This window comes from Protobothrops mucrosquamatus, unplaced genomic scaffold (assembly GCF_001527695.2).
Source record: "Protobothrops mucrosquamatus isolate PMUCROS unplaced genomic scaffold, P.Mucros_1.0 scaffold_292, whole genome shotgun sequence".
Classification (NCBI taxonomy): domain Eukaryota; kingdom Metazoa; phylum Chordata; class Lepidosauria; order Squamata; family Viperidae; genus Protobothrops; species Protobothrops mucrosquamatus.
Genome location: NW_015386368.1, coordinates 235053 through 257269, shown reverse-complemented (window position 1 = coordinate 257269; position 22217 = coordinate 235053). Strand labels below are relative to the sequence as shown.

Genomic DNA, 22217 nt, shown 5'->3' with positions numbered 1-22217 from the left:
CCGTTCCTTATATGCTTTAGCCTCCAGTCCCCTGATCATCTTTGTGGCTCTTCTCTGTACTCTTTCTAGAGTCTCAGCATCTTTTTTACATCGTGGTGACCAAAACTGGATGCCGTGTTCCAAGTGTGGCCTTACCAAGGCCTTGTAAAGTGGTATTAATACTTCACATGATCTTGATTCTATCCCTGTGTAAATGCAGCCTAGCATTGTGTTGGCTTTTTTGGCAGCTGCAGCACACGGCTGGCTCGTATTTAAGGGATTGTCCACTAGGACTCCGAGATCCCTCTCACAGTTCCTACTATTGAGCAAGGTACCCCCTATACTATACCTGCGCATTTGGTTTTTCTTGCCTAAATGTAGAACCTTACTTTTTTCACCACTGAATTTCATTTTGTTAGAGAGCGCCCAGTGTTCCAGTCTGTCCAGGTCCTCCTGTATCCTAAGCCTGTCTTCTGGAGTGTTGGCTATTCCTGCCAGCTTGGTGTAGTCTGCAAATTTGATGAGTTCCCCATCTATTCTTCTGCTATGGCGCCCCGGAAGCGCTCAGATTACCCCAGAACGAAGTAACTGGATGCCGAGTAGAGCTCTGAAGACTTTTGAACGGTCCTGACAAATGGAATGTGCGAAAAGTTCCTATTTTGGGATGTTTCTTGGCCGTTTTTATGATGCTCCATCCCGTCTTTACTTTCCACCTCTTATTCTCTTCCTCCATGGAAATGCGTTTTGTCAGGGAAGAGTGCTTGTTGTGAATTGCTTACAACGTCGTGCGGATAAAAGTTATCTTACAATCATTGGAGTTTGCACATGCTCCACGGTTTCTACTTGGAGTAAGGTATTATCTCGAGTAGATTCTGGGCTGAGTTAGTTTCAAATGCAGGACTTGGCTAACTAACCCAGGTCCTGTTCCACAACAGGGAAGGCGGTGCAAGATAAAACTTTTGCCTTTCCTCGGGCTGTTAATCAACACTCAACAGCAATTAACTGTTACCTGGCATCTTCCACTCACACACAGTACTTGAAAAGGGTTTCAGGGCTACAGTTGTATGCCTGCGTTATCTCAGAATTAAGTGTTAGTATCTGCAGGAGTAGGACTCCTGTATAAATACACAAAATTCAGGGAATAAAAAAGATACACATGGCTCAAATCTTCCTTGGCGAGAAAATATTGTCATCCATTCTACCGTGTGTTTTTTTTTGTTTGTTGAGAAAATAGTAAGCAGAACTTGAGCATTAACAGATTATGCAAAAATTAACGCAGTCGATTATTAGGCTACGTTGCTATTGATTGATTATATTCCCATTGCCTACTGAATATTCTCCCTTGTTCTCAAGATGTCAAACTGAGGACAGATTAAGAAGCAATTGCAGATGTCGGAGGAATTCATTTTGGCATCGCATCTCCCAGAATTCTTCCCATTGCCCACGAGATTGGGAATTGCAGCCATATATTTGAAACGCCCCAGCTTCGGAGCGCCTCTTATAAAATCCGAACGGAAGTACAAACTCCAGACTAGGTGGACTTCAATTCCCAGAATTCCCCAACCAGGATGCATTCTGGGAGCTGAAGGCCAACTTCTTAAAAGCGGCCAGGTTTGTTAAGAGTACCCGCCACCTTCTCTCGGTTGATTTCTGACAAGCCTTTTGTGTCTTTTTGGTGTGGTTGTGGGTTTTGGGTTAGTACCACTTGAGAGTGCCCTGGAAAGGCCACACTTGGAATATTGCATCCAGTTTGGGTCACCACAATATAAAAATGATGTTGAGACTCTAGAAAGAGTACAGAGAAGAGCAACAAAGATGATCAGGGGACTGGAGGCTCGATATAAGGAACGGTTGCTGGAATTGGGGATGTCTAGTTTAATGAAGAGAAGGATGACATGATAGCAGTGCCCCAATATCTCAGGGGCTGCCCCAAAGAAGAATGGGGTCAACTTATTTTCCAAAGGACTTGAAGGCAGGACTAGAAACAACGGATGGAAACTGATCAAGGAGAGAAGCAACCTAGAACTAAGGAGAAACTTCCTGACAGTGAGAACAATTAACCAGTGGAACAACCTGCCTCCAGAAGTTGTGAATGCTCCAACACTGGAAGTTTTTAAGAAGAGACTGGACAGCCATTTGTCTGAAACGGTCTAGGGTTTCCTGCCTGAGCAGGGGGTTGGACTAGAAGACCTCCAAGGTCCCTTCCAACTGTTATTCTTGCCACTTTTTCCCCCCTCAAGCATTCAGAGGAGCACCATGTATTGCGTGCTATTTTCAGAAAGCACGGATGCAGGACTACTTACGGCATTTAATGAGCAGCGTGATTCATCTCTCCGTGATAGAAGCAGGATTATCCTCCACCCCAGAGGTTCACGTGGACATCCAGACCTTAGATTAATGCTTGGAAAAAAGACGATGAACTACGAGAACTGATACTAACATTTTCCACATTTATCATCCTGAGATGTTTTCTCAAGGCTGACAGCTGGTCCTAGTTCTGGTTCCTGTTCTGCCACTCTTGAGCTGCATCCTGCTTCGGGGAAGGAGATATATATTACGCCGATAAAACTTGCAAAATAAATGTTTGCGCAGGCTTGCCTGGCTGAGTCATGGACGTGGGAGATGGGGGCACCTGCCGTGTTTCTTTTCTATGTCGGGAGCGATCTTCTTTATCCAAAGCAAAAAAAAAAAGCCCCAAACACAAATAATCACATCATAGAAGATGCCGTTGTCTAGGGCAGGGGTCTCCAGATGTGACAACTTTAATGGCTGGCTGAGGAATTCTGGGAGTTGAAGTCCACAAGTCTTAAAAGTGGCCAGGTTTGGCGACCTCTGACCAAGGCGGAAAAAGACACCAAATTGGGTCCCATAAATCAAATACATTTACCAGAAACTTTATAACTGACCTTCGGCCTGTTCCTAAGTACTTTTTTGTATAATAATAATAATAATAATAATAATAATAATAATAATAATAATAATAATAATAATAAAGTTGAAAGGGACCTTGGAGGTCTAGTCCAACCCCCTGTTCAGGCAGGAAACCCTATACCATTTCAGACAAATGGCTGTCCAGTTTCTTCTTAAAAACTTCCAGTGTTGGAGCATTCACCGCTTCTGGTGGCAGGTTGTTCCACTGGTTAATTGTTCTCACTGTCAGGAAGTTTCTCCTTAGTTCTAGGTTGCTTCTCTCCTTGGTGAGTTTCCATCCGTTGCTTCTCGTCCTGCCTTCAGGCACCTTGGAGAATAGCTTGACTCCCTCTTCTTTGGGGTAGCCCCACAAATATTGGAAGACTGTGATCATATCACCCCTCGTCCTTCTTTTCATTAAGCTGTTGTTGTTAGTTGCGAAGTCGTGTTTTAGTTGGACATAGTTAAAGCTTAATTAAGTCATTAATAATAATAATAATAATAATAATAATAATAATAATAATAATAATAGAGTTGGAAGGGACCCTGGAGGTCATCTAGTCCAACCACCTGCTCAGGCAGGAAACCCTATCCCATTTCAGACAAATGGCTGTCCAGTCTCTTCTTAAAAACTTCCAGTGTTGGAGCATTCACCGCTTCTGGAGGCAGGTTGTTCCACTGGTTAATTGTTCTGACTGTCAGGAAGTTTCTCCTTAGTTCTAGGTTGCTTCTCTCCTTGGTGAGTTTCCCTCCATTTTATGTGCCACTATTCCCCAGTAATCTTCACTTTTATAATCAGGGGCTCCTGAGGTGCTGAAAATGAAGCGGCCGTGTTCCTTGTTCACATTTGGTTTTTCATTTATTTTTTTTTAAATTGCCTTGTAATTAAAAAATAATAGGTGGGAAACCTGGCGTGCTGCAAAACCAAGAACAGGTTTCAAGTGAACAAAAAAAAATACGCAACCTTGGACTTTTTAAAAAAAAATATTTATTTCTACTTTAAAAAGACACGCTGACGAGAAAGGAAGAGTCCTGGGAAGTATAACTATGAGGATTCTGCATTCATCCTCTAGATCAGGGGTCCCCAACCTCCGGTCCGTTGACCGGTATCGGGCCGCGGCATGCCAGCAACCAGTCTGCACAAACAAGCAAAGCCCCATTTGTGGGGTGCAGGCAGCACACAAAACCACAAAACCCTCTCTCCACAGAACCGGTCCCTGGTGCCCAAAAGGTTGGGGAACCTCTACTCGAGTTTGCAGTGTTTTTTTTTCAAACTGGGCAAATTTGTGTGGACTTCAACTCCCAGAATTCCCCAGCCAGCACCCATTCTGGCAGTTGGAAGTCCAATATCTTAAAGTTGCCAAGTTCAAAAAAAAACCACCGATCGCGTGTACTCCACGCGTGCCAAATGCCACTTTGTGAGAATACTGAAGAAAAGTTCTTAAAAAGTCAAATATATCCAATAGCCCCATGAGGTCAGGGAACCCCAATACCAAAGGGAAGGGTGGATGTTTTAATTGTGACAGATTCAGGATTAAATCATATATTATGCACTAGATCAGGGGTCTTCAAACTTGGCCCTTTTGTGACTTGTGGACTTCAACTCCCAGAATTCCTCAGCCTGGCTGAGGAATTCTGGGAGCTGAAGTCCACAAGTCACAAAAGGGCCACGTTTGAAGACCCCTGGTCTGGATCCAAGCCCGCAGTTTCATCAAAATGGCCGACTGAGGAATTCTGGGAGTTGAAGTCCACAAGTCACAAAAGGACCAAGTTTGAAGACCCCTAGTCTGGATCCAAGCCCACAGTTTCATCAAAATGGCCGACTGAGGAATTCTGGGAGCTGAAGTCCACAAGTCACAAAAGGGCCAAGTTTGAAGGCCCCTGGTCTGGATCCAAGCCCGCAGTTTCATCAAAATGGCCGACTGGGGAATTCTGGGAGCTGAAGTCCACAAGTCACAAAAGGGCCAAGTTTGAAGGCCCCTGTGCTAGGTGATGGGAAGGTGCAGCAACTCTTCATCTGCCAAATTTTGCTGCCGTCTTCAAAGCCGGCAAATGTGTATTACGTATTACGTTACACGTAATTGTAAGTTTATTGTTCAGAAGCATTCTTAAGTCTTTCTGTGAAGGACGCCAGTGCCCTTCGATTGTGAAACAAGATGGGTGGCAAATAAATGCGATGAATGAATGAATGAAGGTGGGGCCTGCAATATTCACTATAAGCCAGTGATCTCCATAGGCCTGTCCTCATTGACGAGTTTATAGGCTATTTTTCTGCAGAATGTAGCCTGCAGCTTACTGGTTAACTAGAATGCAGAGGTGTTAGTAATTTTGAAATTGTTAATTGCTTTATACTCTTAACAGTGTCTTATAACCCAGTTTGTTGTAGCACATAGCCAGTTTGATGGATCTCAACAAGTTAAGATCAGACTGAATTAATAGTGGGGTAGGAGAACTGAAGCTGTAGGCTAAATTGTGAAGCTGAATAAACATCCCCAAAGAATATTGTGGCCAACAAATTCTGTATTGTTGCCAAGAAAAGTATTTATTGATATTCCATATTTCTAAACTGCGTATCTCCCTCAAACACGGATGAATGCGTGAAATCATTGAGGATCGACCTTGAGTTGAAGATTTTATTTTACATTTAGAAATCAGAAGTCTTTATCATAATCCTCCAGAGATCTATCAATAGATTCTTGTAATACCCATATATACTTGATTCACCAGAGTTGTTCCCCATTTCTGATTCCATTTCTAAGAATATGGGTTATTTCACGGAGAAATGCACCTGTCATACGGAAATTGCTGATCAATAAAATCTTTCTCTAGCGATAAATTCTACACAAATGAGCTAACAGATGTATTATGCTTGAATTTTTCAGATAATTAACGTGATAAACCAAACGCTAGCTCATAAAATCCTATACCATAATAAACCTATTGGTCTTTTTGTTAGCTCCACTGTTATCATGAACAATAATTAATACCTGGATTTGAATGTTCGCATCTAAACAAATATATCTGCAGCTCTTCAAAAAACTGCAGCTCACCTCTGTAATATATTTAAACTCCGACTGTTATTTTATTTTTTCTCTCTCTTAGGCTCATGCAAAAGTCTGGCATAATTACGACCGACATTTTCGACCCCAGCAGAGAGGTTTTGTATCGATCACGTTGGGATCTCACTGGGTTGAGCCGAGTCAAATCAATAATGAATCCGATATTGAAAAGTGTCAGCTGTCCATCCAAAATGTCCTAGGCTGGTTTGCGAAGCCGATACACGGAGATGGAGATTACCCCGAAGAGCTGAAGATGGGACTTCCCTTTCTGCTCCCAAAAGTCACGCCGACCGAAAGGAAATATTTTAAAGGGACCGCCGATTTCTTTGCCTTTTCCTTCGGGCCAAATAACTTTAAACCTCCGGGCAATGTGCCCCAAATGGACCAAAATTTCTCCCTCGACTTGAGGGGAGTTTTGAACTGGATCAAAGCGGAATACAACCCTCCCAGGATCTTGATTGCGGAAAATGGCTGGTTCACCAACAAGGATGTGACAACAGAAGACACGACGGCAATTTACCTAATGAAGAACTTTGTTAATAAGGTTTTGCAAGGTGTGTAAGGCGATTGGGGGGGGATTTGAACGAGGGCCACTTACATGAGACCACGGAAAATCTAACAAGAGTCAACCACAGGCAGTCCTCGGCTTTTACAACAGTTCATTTAGTGACCGTTCCAAGTTACGACGGCACTGGGAAAAAAAGGGACTGATGTCCGTTTTTCACACTTAACAATACTGCAGCATCCCCACGGTCACGTGATCAAAAATTCAGCCGCTTGGCGAGCGACTCATATTTACGACGGTGGTAGCGTCCCAAGTGACGCGATCACGTTTTACAGCCTTCTGACAAGCCAAGTCAATGGAGGATCCGGATTCACTTTACAACGGTGTTATTAGCTTAACGACTACAGCGGCTCCCTTAGCAATTGTGACAAGACAAGTCGTAAAATGGGGCAAAACTCACTTAACAAATTTAGCCATAGACATTTTGGGCTCAGTTGTGGCCGTTAAGTCGAGGACTGCCTGTACATAGGGCGATAAATTCGTGACGGGTAGCTAACTTTGCAGAATGTAATTTACAGGTAGCATCAGCTAAAAGGCCGGCAGGTGAAATTATCACCTGAAGCTTTCAAATTTTCTTCTCTCCCACTGCAGTCCTAAAGACAATCCCTCCAGTCCATTGGAAGGAAATATCTGGGGACCAGTGGTTGATGATATATATTAGGTGAGATCATCCATGGGCCTTTGACCAAAATTAAAAGCTCTTGGAAGCAATTAGCCTAGATCAGCGTCGCTTAAAGTACAGTCCATGGACTACTCAGGGTCCCCCAAGACCATCTCAAATGTCTGCAGATTTATTATTTGCCAGACATTGAAGATATTTGCAAAAATTTAAAACAATGTCCCTCTTCTCATTATTTGAGAGAATATACAGTATACGGGTTTTTTTTAATGAAAAATACTTCTACGTTAATATCTAATAGTTTTGGATCTTTATCCGATTCAGTAAATGTTCTACAAATGTGTCTGTTTTGATTTTTAATGCGCTAAACATTGATAAACATACCCTATGTAAACAAAAGCTGTTTTGGGGTCCTCTGTAATAATTTTTAGAAGTGGGAAAGAGTCCTGATAGCAAAAACCTGAAGAAAACCCTGGTCCAGATCTTTGGTGATAAAAATAATCCATGCCTTCCTTAAATTGCTTTCCAGAAGTGGGGAGAAAGGGGGGGGGGAAATAAGTGAAAAGATACGAGGTGGACCAGACTTAATGTGATCCCATCCAATTAGTCTTGAAGAAATAGCTGCCCATCAAAAATAAAAATAATTCCTTAGATTGGAAATAGGCAAACAAGCCAGGCAGTTGCTAAGAGAATTCCTTTCCCACCCTTCCTTGCTGGCTTAAAGTTTTGTGATGAGTGCATGGCGTAGTTTGTTAATTGGACAATTATTTTTTTATTTATTTGCCTTGCGCAGCTATTAAATACGATCAGATTGAGGTGTTTGGCTACGTGTCTTGGTCTCTCCTGGATGGATTTGAATGGCAACAGATGTTCAACACCCGGCGAGGATTGTTTTACGTAGACTTTAATAGTAAAGCGAAGGAGCGGATCCCCAAGTCATCTGCATTTTATTATAAGCAAATTATTCAGGAGAATGGCTTTCCTGCGGAAGAATCGACCCGGACTTTGCAAGGCCAATTTCCTCGGGACTTTTTCTGGGGCATCACCGAATCAGTTATCAAGGTAAGCAGCCTAAAAGCAAGGATTCCAACTATTTGGGATGGAGAAAATTCATTAAAAACGTATATTTAGAGTCTTCCCCAAATGTTACAAATATTAAACACCAGAATGCCTCCTTATCCCTCAATGGTTAGTTATCCTTTATAAATCTGAGGGTTGTTTTTTAAAAATCCAGATCGTTTATTGATGATGTCCCAAACCATAGGTTTTTAAGGTCTTTGCTCAAAAAAAACCAGACATACAATTAGGAGTAGAGTATAAATCAGAAGATTATAATTTGAAACACACATCCCTCAAGGCACAAAACCAGTATTAGTTGGGGCTGTAAAGAACGCCAAATACGGGAACGCCACTAGAGAAAACATCCTTACTTTATAGATTATTCTTACGGCATAAATATGTTCAAGAGATGGGAGAAGCTTCAACTGAGAAACCTATTACCCACCTCAGGCGTAGCAAGATAAGAATACATAACTCTGGTGGAGTAACCAGTGGTCTCCCATCTCTCTTTTAAGACCAAGCAATCTTTTCCAGAACAGGCTGAATACCCTTCATCTACGTGAAGACCAAAAAGACCTTGACCTTGCCTAGATATATGGATTTCTTGTCCTTCATGCAGTATGTTGTTGGGTCCAGACATTAATTCAGAACGACCCTCCCTGCCTCTGATGGATGGGGAGAGGAGGCAAAGCTGAATGTTCTTTGCAGACCAACATCCCAGCTCATCTTTTTATATGGCCTTGTCTAGATGTATTGATCTCTTAACGTTCATCCATGACTTCCCACCATGGTTGAATCAGCAGATGGAGCAATAGCTTCAGACGTTGCCTCAGAAGGGCTGCACTTTGTCCATGCTAGAGATATCCTCCTCTTAGAGCAGTGGTTCTCAACCTGTGGGTCGGGACCCCATTTGGGGTCGATTGACCATTTCACGGGGGTCGCCAAGCAAGGCTGTCCGCCATTTTTTTGTCCGCCATTTTTTCCCCTTTTCCGGCAGGTGCCTTACCTCCCTTGGGCTGGGCCAGCTGGTGGTCAGCCTGCTCCGTCTCTGCCGCTTGCCAGCTACGCCTCGGCCGGCGCAGGGGGCGGAACCACGCATGCGCAGCGCTCCCGGGCAGGGAAAGTCCTCGACTTACGACCGGTTGGGTAGTCCTCGACTTACGACTGGCTTAGTCCTCGACTTACGACCAGTTGGGGTCGCGGCATTAAAAAGGTTGAGAACCACTGTCTTAGAGGCCACCCTGTATTAGAGGAACAGACCGGGATGCTCTTCAGATCATGCTCTTAACTGCTCTTGCCAACGTCCTAAATCTAAAATAACGACTCCTAGATGTATTGGGAAGGAGGAAAGCCACGTATGTAAATCAACATTCCTTTCTTAATCTTAATTCTCGTCTACAGGCAGAATCCTTAGCTTCTTCTCCTCAGTTCTGTGACCCTAACCTGTATCTCTGGAACGTCTCCGGCGACGGAAAATTCTATCAGGTGAAGGGAGTGAAGTTGAAAACCCGGCCAGTTCAGTGCACGGACTTCACCAGCCTTAAAACACATCTTCAACTGCTGTCACGAATGAAGGTCACTCATTACAGATTCGCCTTCAATTGGTCGCTGCTCCTCCCCAGCGGCGATCTGCTGTCCCTTAACCGCCAAGTCCTTCGGTATTACCGATGTCTGATTAGCGAGACGCTCAAGCTCAATGTGAAGCCCGTGGTGACCTTGTACTATCCGACCTATCAGTCACTAAGCCTGCCGGGTCCTTTACTTCAACACGGCGGTTGGTTGAATCAATCCACCGTCCGGGCATTTAGAACTTATGCCGAAAAGTGCTTCCAGGAATTTGGAGACTTGGTTAAATTCTGGATCACCGTCAACGAGCCAAATCGGTTCAGTGACGTTTACAACGGCAGCAGCAATGACACGTACCAGGCAGCTCACAACTTGCTGATGGCTCACGCCACGGCTTGGCAGGTCTACGATAAGCGGTATCGGTCTTCCCAGCGGGGTCAGGTGTCTCTGTCTCTGCACTGCGATTGGGCGGAACCTGCCAATCCTTATTTCGATAGCCACTTGGAAGCGGCCGAGAGGTTCCTCCAGTTTGAGATGGCCTGGTTTTTAGACCCTCTGCTGAAGACGGGGGACTATCCCCCAGCCATGAGGAAATATCTCGGTTACAAAAAAGGCCAAGGCCTCTCCAGTTCCTTTTTGCCCTTTTTCACCAAGGGAGAGAAGCAGCTGGTTCGGGGGGCTGCCGATTTTATCGCCGTGAATCACTTCACCACGAGATTCGTGGCCCACGATTCGAAGAACGGGAGCCGGTATGAATTCGACCAGGACATTCAACTCGTGCAAGATTTCACCTACCTCAGTTCCCCCTTTCGCTCCGCCGTGGTGCCTTGGGGGTTACGCAAAGCCCTGAACTGGATCCGTCGGCGTTACGGCGATACGGACATTTACCTCACGGCTAGCGGGATCGAGGACCTGTCGAACGACAACGACGAGCTCCGAAAATACTACATCGGAAAGTACGTGCAGGAAGCGTTTAAAGGTGAGGAGATGGTGAACTGATGCTCATCCCGTTAATTCAGAAGTGTCCTGTGATTGGTTTAGCAAACTTTAAAGAGGGCTGCTTGACTGCATCTCCTTTGCGCAGAAGGGATGAAACCGCTTCAAGGGAAGACACACTATTTTTATAGACTGGAATAATTGTTAGGTTTTCTGTAGCGTGCGAGTCTACTGCAGGGGTCTTCAAACTTGGCAACTTTTAAGACTTGTGGACTTCAACTGCCCGGCTGGCTGAGAAATTCTGGGAGTTGAAGTTCACAAGTCTTAAAATTGCCACGTTTGAAGACCCCTGGTCTACTGGATGGCCATTTTTAGCATCAAAACATCACACTGGGGACAGGAATCAGAAGAGGTCTGCTAGCAGTGAATCAGACCAACACATTTTCATTAAAAGGCATAACCTTTTGTAAGGAAAACATCTTGATTATGGAGATTATGGGTACACACAAGATAGTACACACAAGATAGGGTACCATGTCAATTAATGATTTTAGTTGTAATGGGTAAAAACCTCAGCTTCCTGATTTTTGGCTGCTAGATTAACACGCCTTCCCTCCTACAGTGTCTAAAATGGAAGCAAAGGATTCATTCACACATGTTGTGCTGTGCTTGGCACAACGGTGGTGTGTTTGATTTGTTCTTTACACTTCAGGTCCTAAACGAGGCTTCCCATCCCTACTGCTCTTCAGATGTGTTAAACGACGTGTGTTGTGCTGGCTGGATTACTGTCTAGCATTTCTGGTGAGCCGTAAATTGAAAAGAGTTGTTCCCATTATATTCAGCAAATCCAGGCCAAACGTCTCACGCACACACAAACACACACCATCCTTTACTAGAGGTAATTCATTTCTGTAGAACTGTACACAATCCTGCCCAAAGTAATTTTTTTTTTTTGGTCAGCTTTAAAGCTGACTTCAGCAACTATGTTTTCCAAGTGATACTGTCAAATTATTTTTCATCATACAGTTGATAACTTTCTAAAAAAAATAAATAAAAAAAATACCAGATTACTCCATCCAAAAATATATATTTAGTTTGATATAGCAACATCTACAAAACAATAGCCGGAGCAATAAAATACAACACTGACTAATATCTTTTCAGCAATCGTATCTTTTTTTTTTAATCACTTGGACTTTTGAAATATGTGATCGGAAATCAAGACTGATAATGAAAGACATTTCAGTCCAAACCAGCTCACAAGGGTTGATATTGTGAGGACGGCAGGAGGAAGAAAAAAAATAATAGGTATGCTTGAATAAAGACGAGATAAAAATAGATAAAATAAAAATGAGAGGACGATAAGGCTGACTGCTCCTCGCTTTTAACAAAATGCAAATGTCAGAATCTGATACAAGTGGTTGAATAAAGGTATAGTTTTCTGATTATCACACTTTGTTCTACTTAGCAGAACGAGAACGCCCCGAGATAAAGCTGTGAAGCTTTAATGGAATTTAGCTTTGTACTCTTAAATCAGCTCAATCCATCTCTATCTCTATCTTATCTTATATATAAATAAAAATGTAAATGTTCATTTGTTCAAAATCTTAAATCTACGAAAGTTCTTCACTGATTGCTTTGAAATTTTGACACAACGTTGCATTCGAATACACGCGCGTTTTTATATACCTACTATTATATAGATGTCACACCTGTGACAGGTAAAACATGTTTTTGAAAAACAGCGCCATCTGTTGGACGTAAAAGCAACACACGCTACGATTTTACGATTCCATTTCAATGTTTCCGATTTACGATCCATTTACGATTTCCAAATTTCCAATTCTTTCTTTTCCATTTAACCGGACTGAGCCACAGCAACGCGTGGCCAGGTACAGCTAGTGTGGAATAAATCCAGTGGCTTTCCAGTTTAATTTGTTGCCAAAGATTATTGCGAAAGTCATAGCAACTTGAAGGATTGATTTAGGAGAGAAGAACGTGAAATTCTGCAAAAGCTCTGTATTTTAATTGTGAGGGATAACAAATGGTATTAAAAGACGAGAGGTAGCAGAATAGAGTGAGAGAGCAGGATTAAGAAGTGTCACGTAAGCAAATTACCAACAATCTTTGTGTGGTCAAAGCTTAACAAACCTTTACATTTCTGAGGATTACAGTCTACCAAATGCCAAGAATATTATAGGGCAGTGATGGCGAACCTTTTAGAGACTGAGTGCCCCAAAACCACCCCCCACCCCGTCCGCTGCGCCACCCACCACCTCCACAGATCACCCAGGCAGCCCAGCAGCGCCATGATGGCCACGCCCTCCACCCGCACCCTGCAACATCATCTGCGTGCAATGAGGTGCAAGGGCGGAGTCTTGTCCCCGCTGCCTGGCTACCATGTCCTTGGCTGCGTTGCTTTGCATGGGCCGCGCCCGGGGGCAACTCTTCTCTGGGGGGGCTGCTGGTGAGGAGGGGGCCATGGGAGGCGGGTCTGGGACGACGGTGCGTGTGCCCACAGAGAGGGCTCCGAGTGCCGCCTCTGGCACGCGTGCCATTCGTTCGCCACCACTGTTATAGGGTATACAGGCAGTGCTCGACTTACGACCACAATTGAGCCCAAAATTTCTGTGGCTAAGTCAGACATTTGTTAAGTGAGTTTTACCCCATTTTACGACCTTTCTTGTCACCGCCATTCAGCGAATCCTGAAGCTGATAAGTTAGTAAAACGACTGTTAAGCGAATCTGGCTTCCGCCATTGACGTTGCTTATCAGGTGGTTGCAAAAGAGGGAACCAAATGACCTAGGACAGTGCAACTGTCGTGAACTAGTCAGTTGCCAAGGCTTTGAATTTTGACCATATGACCACGGGGATGCTGCAGCGGTTATAAGGATGCTGCAGCGGTCAAAAGTCACTTAACTTCAAACGGTCACTAAATGAACTGTTGTTAAGTCGAGGACCACCTGTAACACAACTATTATTTAAGGAGAGGAAGAAACTGATAAAAATGACAAGCGAGAGACGGTAAGAATTATTTTTAAAGCAATGCTCCTGCCTCAAAGTAATCTATGCGTCGTGACAAGAAATCATAATGAATACGAAGATGTTCTCTTAATTCTTGAAAGCTAGAAAAAACGTTAATTGTATTATTAACACCAACAAAATACTTTTTTAAAAAAAACCTTACAGAAATCCAGGCAAGGTTGTCCCTTCAGAGAAAAAAAAATAGAGTTTAAATGAGTTTAACACCCATTTTTTCCTTTCCAAATACTATGGGACGGCTTTTCGGTTCACGCAGAAATACGCCATTAACGTGAGGTTTTGTTGTCCTTTTCAGCTTACCGCGTCGACAAAGTCAACCTCAAAGGCTACTTTGGATTTAAGCTCACGGACGAAGTCGCCAAACCCAAAATCGGATTCTTCAATGCCGAATTCCAGGCCAAGGCTTCCGTCCAATTCTACAATCAGCTGATCTGCAACAACGGCTTCCCCACCGAGCCGACAGATAAATGCGGCCAACAAACAACGGACACGGCTCCCTGCACCCTCTGCCTGCTTTTCGTTCGGGAAAAGCCGCTAATCTTTCTCGGATGCTGCCTTCTGGCTACACTAGTGACGCTTCTAAGTATCGTTGCTTTTCATAAACGAAAGAAAAGAAAACAACACTGGTCAAAATACTTCCAGCACTTTGGTCTTTCTGTTGAAACGAAAGCTAAGAAAGTCCCTAGCCAGATATAGAACTGTTTTCTTTTGTCCATTTGCCAACAAGGATCAGAAAAAATTAGCGGAAACACTCCTATTCTTGTCCAGCAAGATACTTACAATCAGAATGCCCAATTCAGGATTCTGACACAGAACCACACTTTGGTTTTTTTTTTTACCAAGGATTCACTCTACATTCTTCTTCTCTGCCTTAAGAGATTTCTGGCTGCTTACTACAGAGAACCTGGTGTCCAGTCCAAACTAGCCTTATTCCTTTTCTTCAGCCTCTTGATTAATATAGATTATACAATCCAGTCCAACGGAAGCTATTCCACCTACTGTTAAGTCTTGCACACCTCCACGCGAGAGTGAACTATTAAAAAAGCACGCATGTTGGTTCGTTATTTTAATCAGAATTCAACCAAAGTGTTTCTGTTGGGTCTATTGGGATAAACTATGTAGTTCAGTTTGAAATGACAAGATTTTTTTTAGAAGCGTGCACTTTTTCAAGAAATGTCTTCGCGTTTCTCAGGTATAATTCTCCTGGGTGTGTGTGTATGTGCTGTGGTTTATAGATGGAACGCTTACGAGAGCCTTTATTTCATTTTTTGCAATCCAAGTTGGTTCAATACCAGCATGTATTAACATCTATCACTAATGCTCGCCTCCCCTTTTGTCTCTCCCACCCCCCCAAAAAAAATTCAATTAGGTAATCGGAGTTTAATGGTGAGATTGTAGCTTTTAATTCAGTTCCAAAATAAGAAAGAAGCGGAGTTTTGGGAAAAGACCTGAAATATCTCACGATTTGAATTAAACCAACCGATTCCAGATTCCGAATGGACTGAAGATAAATAATATTATTCCACTGTCTTAGCGTGTGAGACTCTCAGATGTAACTCCTAAAGTATATGAAAAACCTGAAAAGATTCACAGCGCAACCTAAAGATAATTTATCTTACCGTGTTTGTGTTGTGATGGGCAACTGAGCAGTCCATTCTCAAAATTAACAGCGACTCAAAGGCTATCCCATGCTCAATCACAAAATACAGGATATTAAAAGATTAGGGTTTTTTTATTTTTCTCAAAACAATCTGAGACTGTTCAGTTCAAATAGGAAACACCATATTGCAAGATGTGTCATGTCCCCAGTTTGCCATGTCAGGACCTAAAACCATAAAAATGTTTTATTGTTGAAGCAGAAAAAAATATATCAAGAAAATAACTTCATTTCCATTCTCTGACAAACATATTCAAGATAAGCCGATAAAGAGTACTGTGGTGTGATATTTTATAGATGTCTTTGCGTGTATGAGAAGCTCTTACATATATGTTTATGTTGTTCTGATGCATTTTTGCTCTTTTTCCTCATTGTCTGTTTTGTTAAATAAAGGCAAACCAATGAAAAAAAAAATCAACTGATAGTATCGGTCTGTGGAGTGAATATATATATCAGCAGATAAATATCCCTATCAACAGACGGGATTATTGGATATTTCAGATTTTTCTAAAATACTTGTGTTTTTCAAAGATTTTAGAAAATATTTTAAAGCAAGGAAGGGCGGGAGAACTTATCCATTTCATCACCACAAATGCTGAACAATCATCTCAGATGTAAATCATAATTTACTGTTTTGGGTCAGGAGGCGAGACAATATTCTTTTACTTCGTCTTAAACCAGGGGTAGGCAACCTTGGCTCTTTTACGACTCGTGGACTTCAACTCCCAGAATTCCTGAGCCAGCCATGCTGAGGGGAAAGGGAGAGGTTTCCAAGCTGAGCCATGCTGGTTCAGGAACTCTGGGAGTTGAAGTCTGCGAGTCATAAAAGAGCCAAGGTTGCCTACCCCTGCTCTAAACTAATAAAAGTCTACATTAATTAACATTAATTATGCTTTCATATGTTCCTCTAGGTCAGGGGTAGGCAACCGTGGCCCCTTCATGACTCGTGGACTTCAACTCCCAGAATTCCTGAGCCAGCATGGCTCAGATTGGAAACCTCTCCCTTTCCCCTCAGCGTGGCTGGCTCAGGAATTCTGGGAGTTGAAGTCCACCAGTCATAAAAGAGCCGAGGTTGCCTACCCCTGTCTTAAACCATATGATATACATCAATGGCATTACAAATTTGACAAGTCTCAAAAGGCTAATTAGAACTAAACATAGTCAGCAGTTGGATAGAAAAAGTCATCAAGGAATTGTAAGCAAGACTGAAAAGGTGAAAAACAGCCTGGAAGGGCAATCACAAAGAACCATCGTCAAGAAAACTATTAAGGTGTGTTTCTATGGTGCTCATGAATTGAATTGAATTCAATAAAGGTTCATCTTCACCCTAGATACGAAGAACTGTTGCAAGAATTTGGGTATGGCTAGTCTAGTGAAAAGAAGGACCATGTGTGTGTGTGTGTGTGTGTGTGTGTGATATAACAGTATTTCAGTATCTGAGGGGCTGTCACAGAGAAGAGGGGTTCAACCTATTCTCCAAGGTGCCTGAAGGCAGGACAAGAAGCAACGAATGGAAACTAACCAAAGAGAGAAGCAACCTAGAACTAAGGAGAAACTTCCTGAGAGTGAGAACAATTAACCAGTGGAACAATCTGCCTCCAGAAGCGGTGAATGCGCCAACAGTGGAAGTTTTTAAGAAGAGACTGGACAGCCATTTGTCTGAAAGGGCATAAGGTCTCCTGCTTGAGGGGGCTGGACTAGAAGACCTTCAAGGTCCCTTCCAAGTCTACTATTCTGGACCCACTTATATCTGTCTATAAAAGTGGATGTAAAGCCTATCCATATTCCAGGCAGTGGACTATTCTTAACATTGGGACTATACCTCCTCTAATAACGAGCAAGTCAAATTCAAATGGCCGTAATTAATGCTTTCCTCATTGTCTATTTCAATCAAACACAAGCTAAAATGAGAAATAACCTTTCTCAATTATTCACTTTTCAGATGAAGAAGACAATGTTGATGCCTTTCCAAGTACCTGTGATTTTATGAGCAACACCTCATTGTTCTAACATATGGTGTGTGTGTGTATGTATATGTGTGAATATCTATATCTACAGTATCTATCTATCTATCTATCTATCTATCTATCTATCTATCTATCTATCTATCTATCTATCTATCTATCTATCTATCTATCTATCTATCTATCATCTATCTAATCTATCTATCTATCTATTTCCCAAATGGTAACTTACACAAATGGCGCTCGTAAATCACTTGATGAGCAGGGTATCTACTGTACACCAGACCCGAAAAACTATCTTATCACTTCCCCACATCCCAGACTATTAAATCAGTCATCCGGCATGTATCCCCTATAATGGAAGCTACAACTTGGTAAACAGCTATGTCTAGTTGCTAAACAATATCCTCAGAAATGGTCCAGTAACATATAGCATCTCAGAGGCTCGTGACTTGAGACGAGTTGAAATAAAAATTCAATGAATGCCCCTGCTCTGAATAGCCAAACTTAATCCAGGATATTTTGCTTATTTGTATTTCACGTAGAGCACATGGAATTATGTTTTTTTTTAAAAAAAAGAATGTCACTAACTTGTTTTATTCATCGGCTTGTTGTACTGTTCCCTTCTCGGAGACGTAGATACCATCTAAGAATTTTCTTATATCTTTATTCTTGACAGTTGTGGCTTGCTGGATCAAGGCAGCTATAAAAAACAAACAAAGATAGTCCTATTTAGTTTGGAATGACAACATAGTTACCCCCTCCAGATTTAACAACTGATTTAACAAAAGCTAGGGCTACAATCAAATCAAATTAGATGGCAAAGCCAAATGAAGAAGTCATTTGTAGCCAGGTAACTGTAAAAAAAAAAAAAGCACAGAGCAAAACATTAGAGCACCCTGTTAAGAATAACAATAGAATTTCCCTGATCTTCAGATTTATTTAAACAGTTTCCAAATGCTTTGCATGACGTAACACAAACTTAGCAATGGCACAAAATGGAATACAAAGCTCAAATGACACACCAGAGTTAGATACCAATTCAATGTCATTTCCTTCAAGGATCAGTTCATCCTTCTGGGCTTGCGACACTGCACAATTAACACCTAAAAGTAGGGGAAAAAAGAATATTTTAGAAAAGATTATTACTAAAAAAAAAGAAATGAAAACGTATTCAAAGAAGCTGATGTCCAACTTAAAAAAAATACATTATTAGTGCGCTCACTGTATTTTGCCTTTCAAAAGCAAGAATTTGTTTCCCTTCAAAGGAAACTTCCTAGCAAAGCCAGAATAAGCATTACAAAAGTATCGGTCCACAACGAGTATGCATCACAACAAAGGACACACTTGTGCAGTATTCAAATTCAAAATGCTCCGAGTTTTCTACGTTTAGCTATAAAACACACAAGGCCATGAGTACCGCCTTGACAATTCCATAGTTGTATCAAAATAAAAAAAAAAAAAATCTGTGGTTGACGTAGCGTAAAACCTGTTTGTAAAACTAATGAAATCAGTATATCTATCAGCTTTTCAGACTATCCCAAGATTCCTCTAAAGCAGACATTTTCAAACTTGGCAAACACTTCAGATGGGTGGACTTCGACTCCCAGAATGCCCTAGCCACCCAGTTCGAAAAACACAGATCTCGAGCATAGAGTAATAGAATAGACTAACAGAGTTGGAAGGGACCTTGTAGATCATCTAGTCCAGTGGTTCTCAACCTTTTTAATGCCGTGACCCCAAACGGTCGTAAGTCGAGGACTAAACCGGTCGTACGTCGAGGACTAAACCGGCCGTAAGTCAAGGACTACCCAACCGGTCATAAGTCGAGGACTTTCCCTGCCCGGGAGCACCGCGCATGCGTGGTTCCGCCCCCTGCGCCGGCCGAGGCATAGCTGGCAAGCGGCAGAGACGGAGCAGGCCGACCACCAGCTGGCCCAGCCCAAGGGAGGTAAGGCACCCGCCGGAAAAGGGGAAAAAAAATGGCGGACAAAAAAAAGGCGGACAGCCTTGCTTGGTGACCCCTAAGAAATGGTCGATCGACCCCAAATGGGGTCCCGACTCACAGGTTGAGAACCACTGTTGTAGATCATCTAGTCCAACCCCCTGCCCAAGCAGGAGTCCTTACACCAGGGGTCTTCAAACGAGGCCCTTTTATGACTTGTGGACTTCAACTCCCAGAATTCCTCAGCCGGGCCAAGCAGGAGACCCTACACCATTTCTGACAGACGCCAGTCCAGCCTCTTCTTGAACATCTCCAGTGATGAAGCTCACACGACATCTATTCCACTGGTGGATTGTTCTCACTGTCAGAAAATTTCTCCTTATTTCTAGGTTGAATCTCTCCTTGATCAGCTTCCATCCCTTATTCCTTGTCCGGCCTTCAGGTGCTGCGGAAAATAAGTTGACCCCCTTCTTCTCTGTGACAACTCCTCAAATATTGGAAGACCGCTATCCTGTCTCCCCTGGTCCTTCTCTTCACTAGACTAGCCATGCCCAGTTCCTGCAACTATACTAGAATTCACATCTCCCATTTTAACTCACGTCGAGGTGAACAAGCTCCTTACCTGCCCTCATGCGTACCCGTCGGATATATTTCTCCCCAAGGAAGTTACGGATCTCGACCAGGGATCCAGTTTCTTGAATAACTACGTTGATGGGGAAGTGGGCGTACACAGACCTCATCTTGTAACGAAAGCCCTGAAATGATAACACACGGGTTACACACCGAAGAAACCAAATGTCCTACAATTTAGGATCCGGAAGTAAATGGGGTCGAGCAGGGTTTTACTCGTCGAGGGGTCGACTTGAATCGACGTGCCAGCATAAAACGCAAAATTCGAGTTCAAAATTCCTTGAATGGTTACACTGGGGGAACTAGTACAAAACGTGTACCGACGTTTAGCACGCTTGCCAACGGTCGAGAAAAGACAATGGGGTGGTAAACAGTTGTGCGTCGATTTTCGTTGGGGGAAAAAAACACCAGAAAAATTAATCGCAATTCCAGTACGTAAGTACAGTCAACTTTTTTTTTAATCCCTGAAAACGTTTACAATTCTGGAACATTTCACTACATTGACGATTTTCTAGGCAATTTGCAACTATTTGTATATTTCTAATGAGCCAAGATATTATAACACTAAGCTGTAATTACATTGTAATTACTTTATAGATGAGAGCACACACAAAGAATCAAACCTGACTCAACGGTAGCTAACAAAACTATTCTTAGATTAATAATAATAATAATAATAATAATAATAATAATAAAAAATGCCAAATCCAGTCTGAACATCTGGCTGACTGCGATGATCCATAATAATAATAAAGTTGGAAGGGACCTTGGAGGTCATCTAGTCCAACCCCCCGCTCAGGCAGAAACCCTATACCATTTCAGACAAATGGCTGTCCAGTCTCTTCTTTAAAAATTCCAGTGTCGGAGCATTCACCGCTTCTGGAGGCAGGTTGTTCCACTGGCTAATTGTTCTAACTGTCAGGAAGTTTCTCCTTAGTTCCAGGTTGCTTCTCTCCTTGATTAGTTTCCATCCGTTGCTTCTCGTCCTGCCTTCAGGGGCTTTGGAGAACAGCTTGACTCCCTCTTCTTTGGGGCAGCCCCTGAGATATTGGAACACTGCTATCCTGTCCCCCCTCGTCCTTCTCTTCGTTAAACTAGACATACCCAATTCCAGCAACCATTTTAGCCTCCAGTCCCCTGATCATCTTTGTTGCTCTTCTCTGCACTCTTTCTAGATTCTCAGCATCTTTTTTACATCGCGGTGACCAAAACTGGATGCTGTATTCCAAGTGTGGCCTTGTAAAGTGGTATTAACACTTCACGAGATCTTGATTCTATCCCTCTGTTAATGCAGCCCAGCACTGTGTTGGCTTTTTTGGCAGCTGCAGCACACGGCTGGCTCACGGTTAAGGGATTGTCCACTGGGACTCCAAGATCCCTCTCACAGTTACTACTATTGAGCAAGGTACCCCCCCTATACTATACCTGTACAGTTGGCTTTTCTTGCCTAAATGTAGAACCTTACTTTTTTCACCATAATGCATCTTTATACCAATTTCAACCAAATGTTGTTTCCCGGGGTTCTTTCCGCTACTTAAAAAGAAAAATCAGGGCTGGACTCAACTTACGAAGAAAGATAACACAATGCGGAAGTGAAAGGGAATAGACAGAGATCTCCTAAGATGTAAACTTTTGTTGGTGACTGAATTGTGACAAGATGCTGCAACGGATCAAATTCTGATCGGTGGTCTAGACCCGAGTGGTCCCCTACGATCCATATCCCCAGCAAGCCACAGAGCAGAACATCCCTGCACTGAGAGCCAGTTTGATCCCCACCCGAGGGCATGCTTGTTCACAAAAAGATTTCCAGCTGCAGAACACCTGTCACGTCCCGGTGACACAAAACGGGACCATTTCACTAAACCAAAGCCGGCTTCACAAAATGCAACACTTCTTTATCCAAAGCGCGCAGGAGAAGACGAACACGGCTGCACGGCTAACAAATAATTGTGCAATGTGTAGATCAGTTCAAGCCGCTGCCTGACGGCAACAATTTCTGACACCACAATGACTTGTCGAGCTACTGCAACCGTAGCAGCTGCTTCCAGCGATTTGCCAATGTTATTGTTTTACACACTCAAGTTCAATATATTGTCAGGATCACAGGGACACCGAAGAAGGAATAATGTTCAGGAATTATCCGTCGTATGCTAAGATCAGGGGTCTTCAAACTTGGCCCTTTGATGACTTGTGGACTTCAACTCCCAGAATTCCTCAGCCAGCCTCCATTTTGTTTGTTAGATTTAAGACAGGGGTCTTCAAACTTGGCCCTTTGATGACTTGTG

General features: G+C 42.8%; 2 protein-coding genes across 2 annotated transcripts in view; one reads left to right on the top strand and one right to left on the bottom strand.

The window, feature by feature from the left end:
• The window catches only part of KLB (klotho beta), an 18045-nt gene extending 3613 nt beyond the window's left edge, over positions 1-14432 (top strand). Inside the window, exons 2-5 of the mRNA XM_029287301.1 lie at positions 5992-6502; positions 7926-8194; positions 9620-10736; positions 14032-14432. Coding sequence (XP_029143134.1) covers positions 5992-6502; positions 7926-8194; positions 9620-10736; positions 14032-14432 — 2298 coding nt within the window. The remainder of the gene's footprint in view (positions 1-5991; positions 6503-7925; positions 8195-9619; positions 10737-14031) is intronic.
• A 1017-nt stretch (positions 14433-15449) lies between these two features.
• The window catches only part of RPL9 (ribosomal protein L9), a gene marked incomplete in the record, with an annotated part of 10712 nt that continues 3944 nt past the window's right edge, over positions 15450-22217 (bottom strand). The window contains 4 exon segments of the mRNA XM_015831960.1: positions 15450-15561; positions 17949-18060; positions 18383-18463; positions 19925-20057. Of these exon segments, the coding sequence (XP_015687446.1) occupies positions 17954-18060; positions 18383-18463; positions 19925-20057 (321 nt within the window).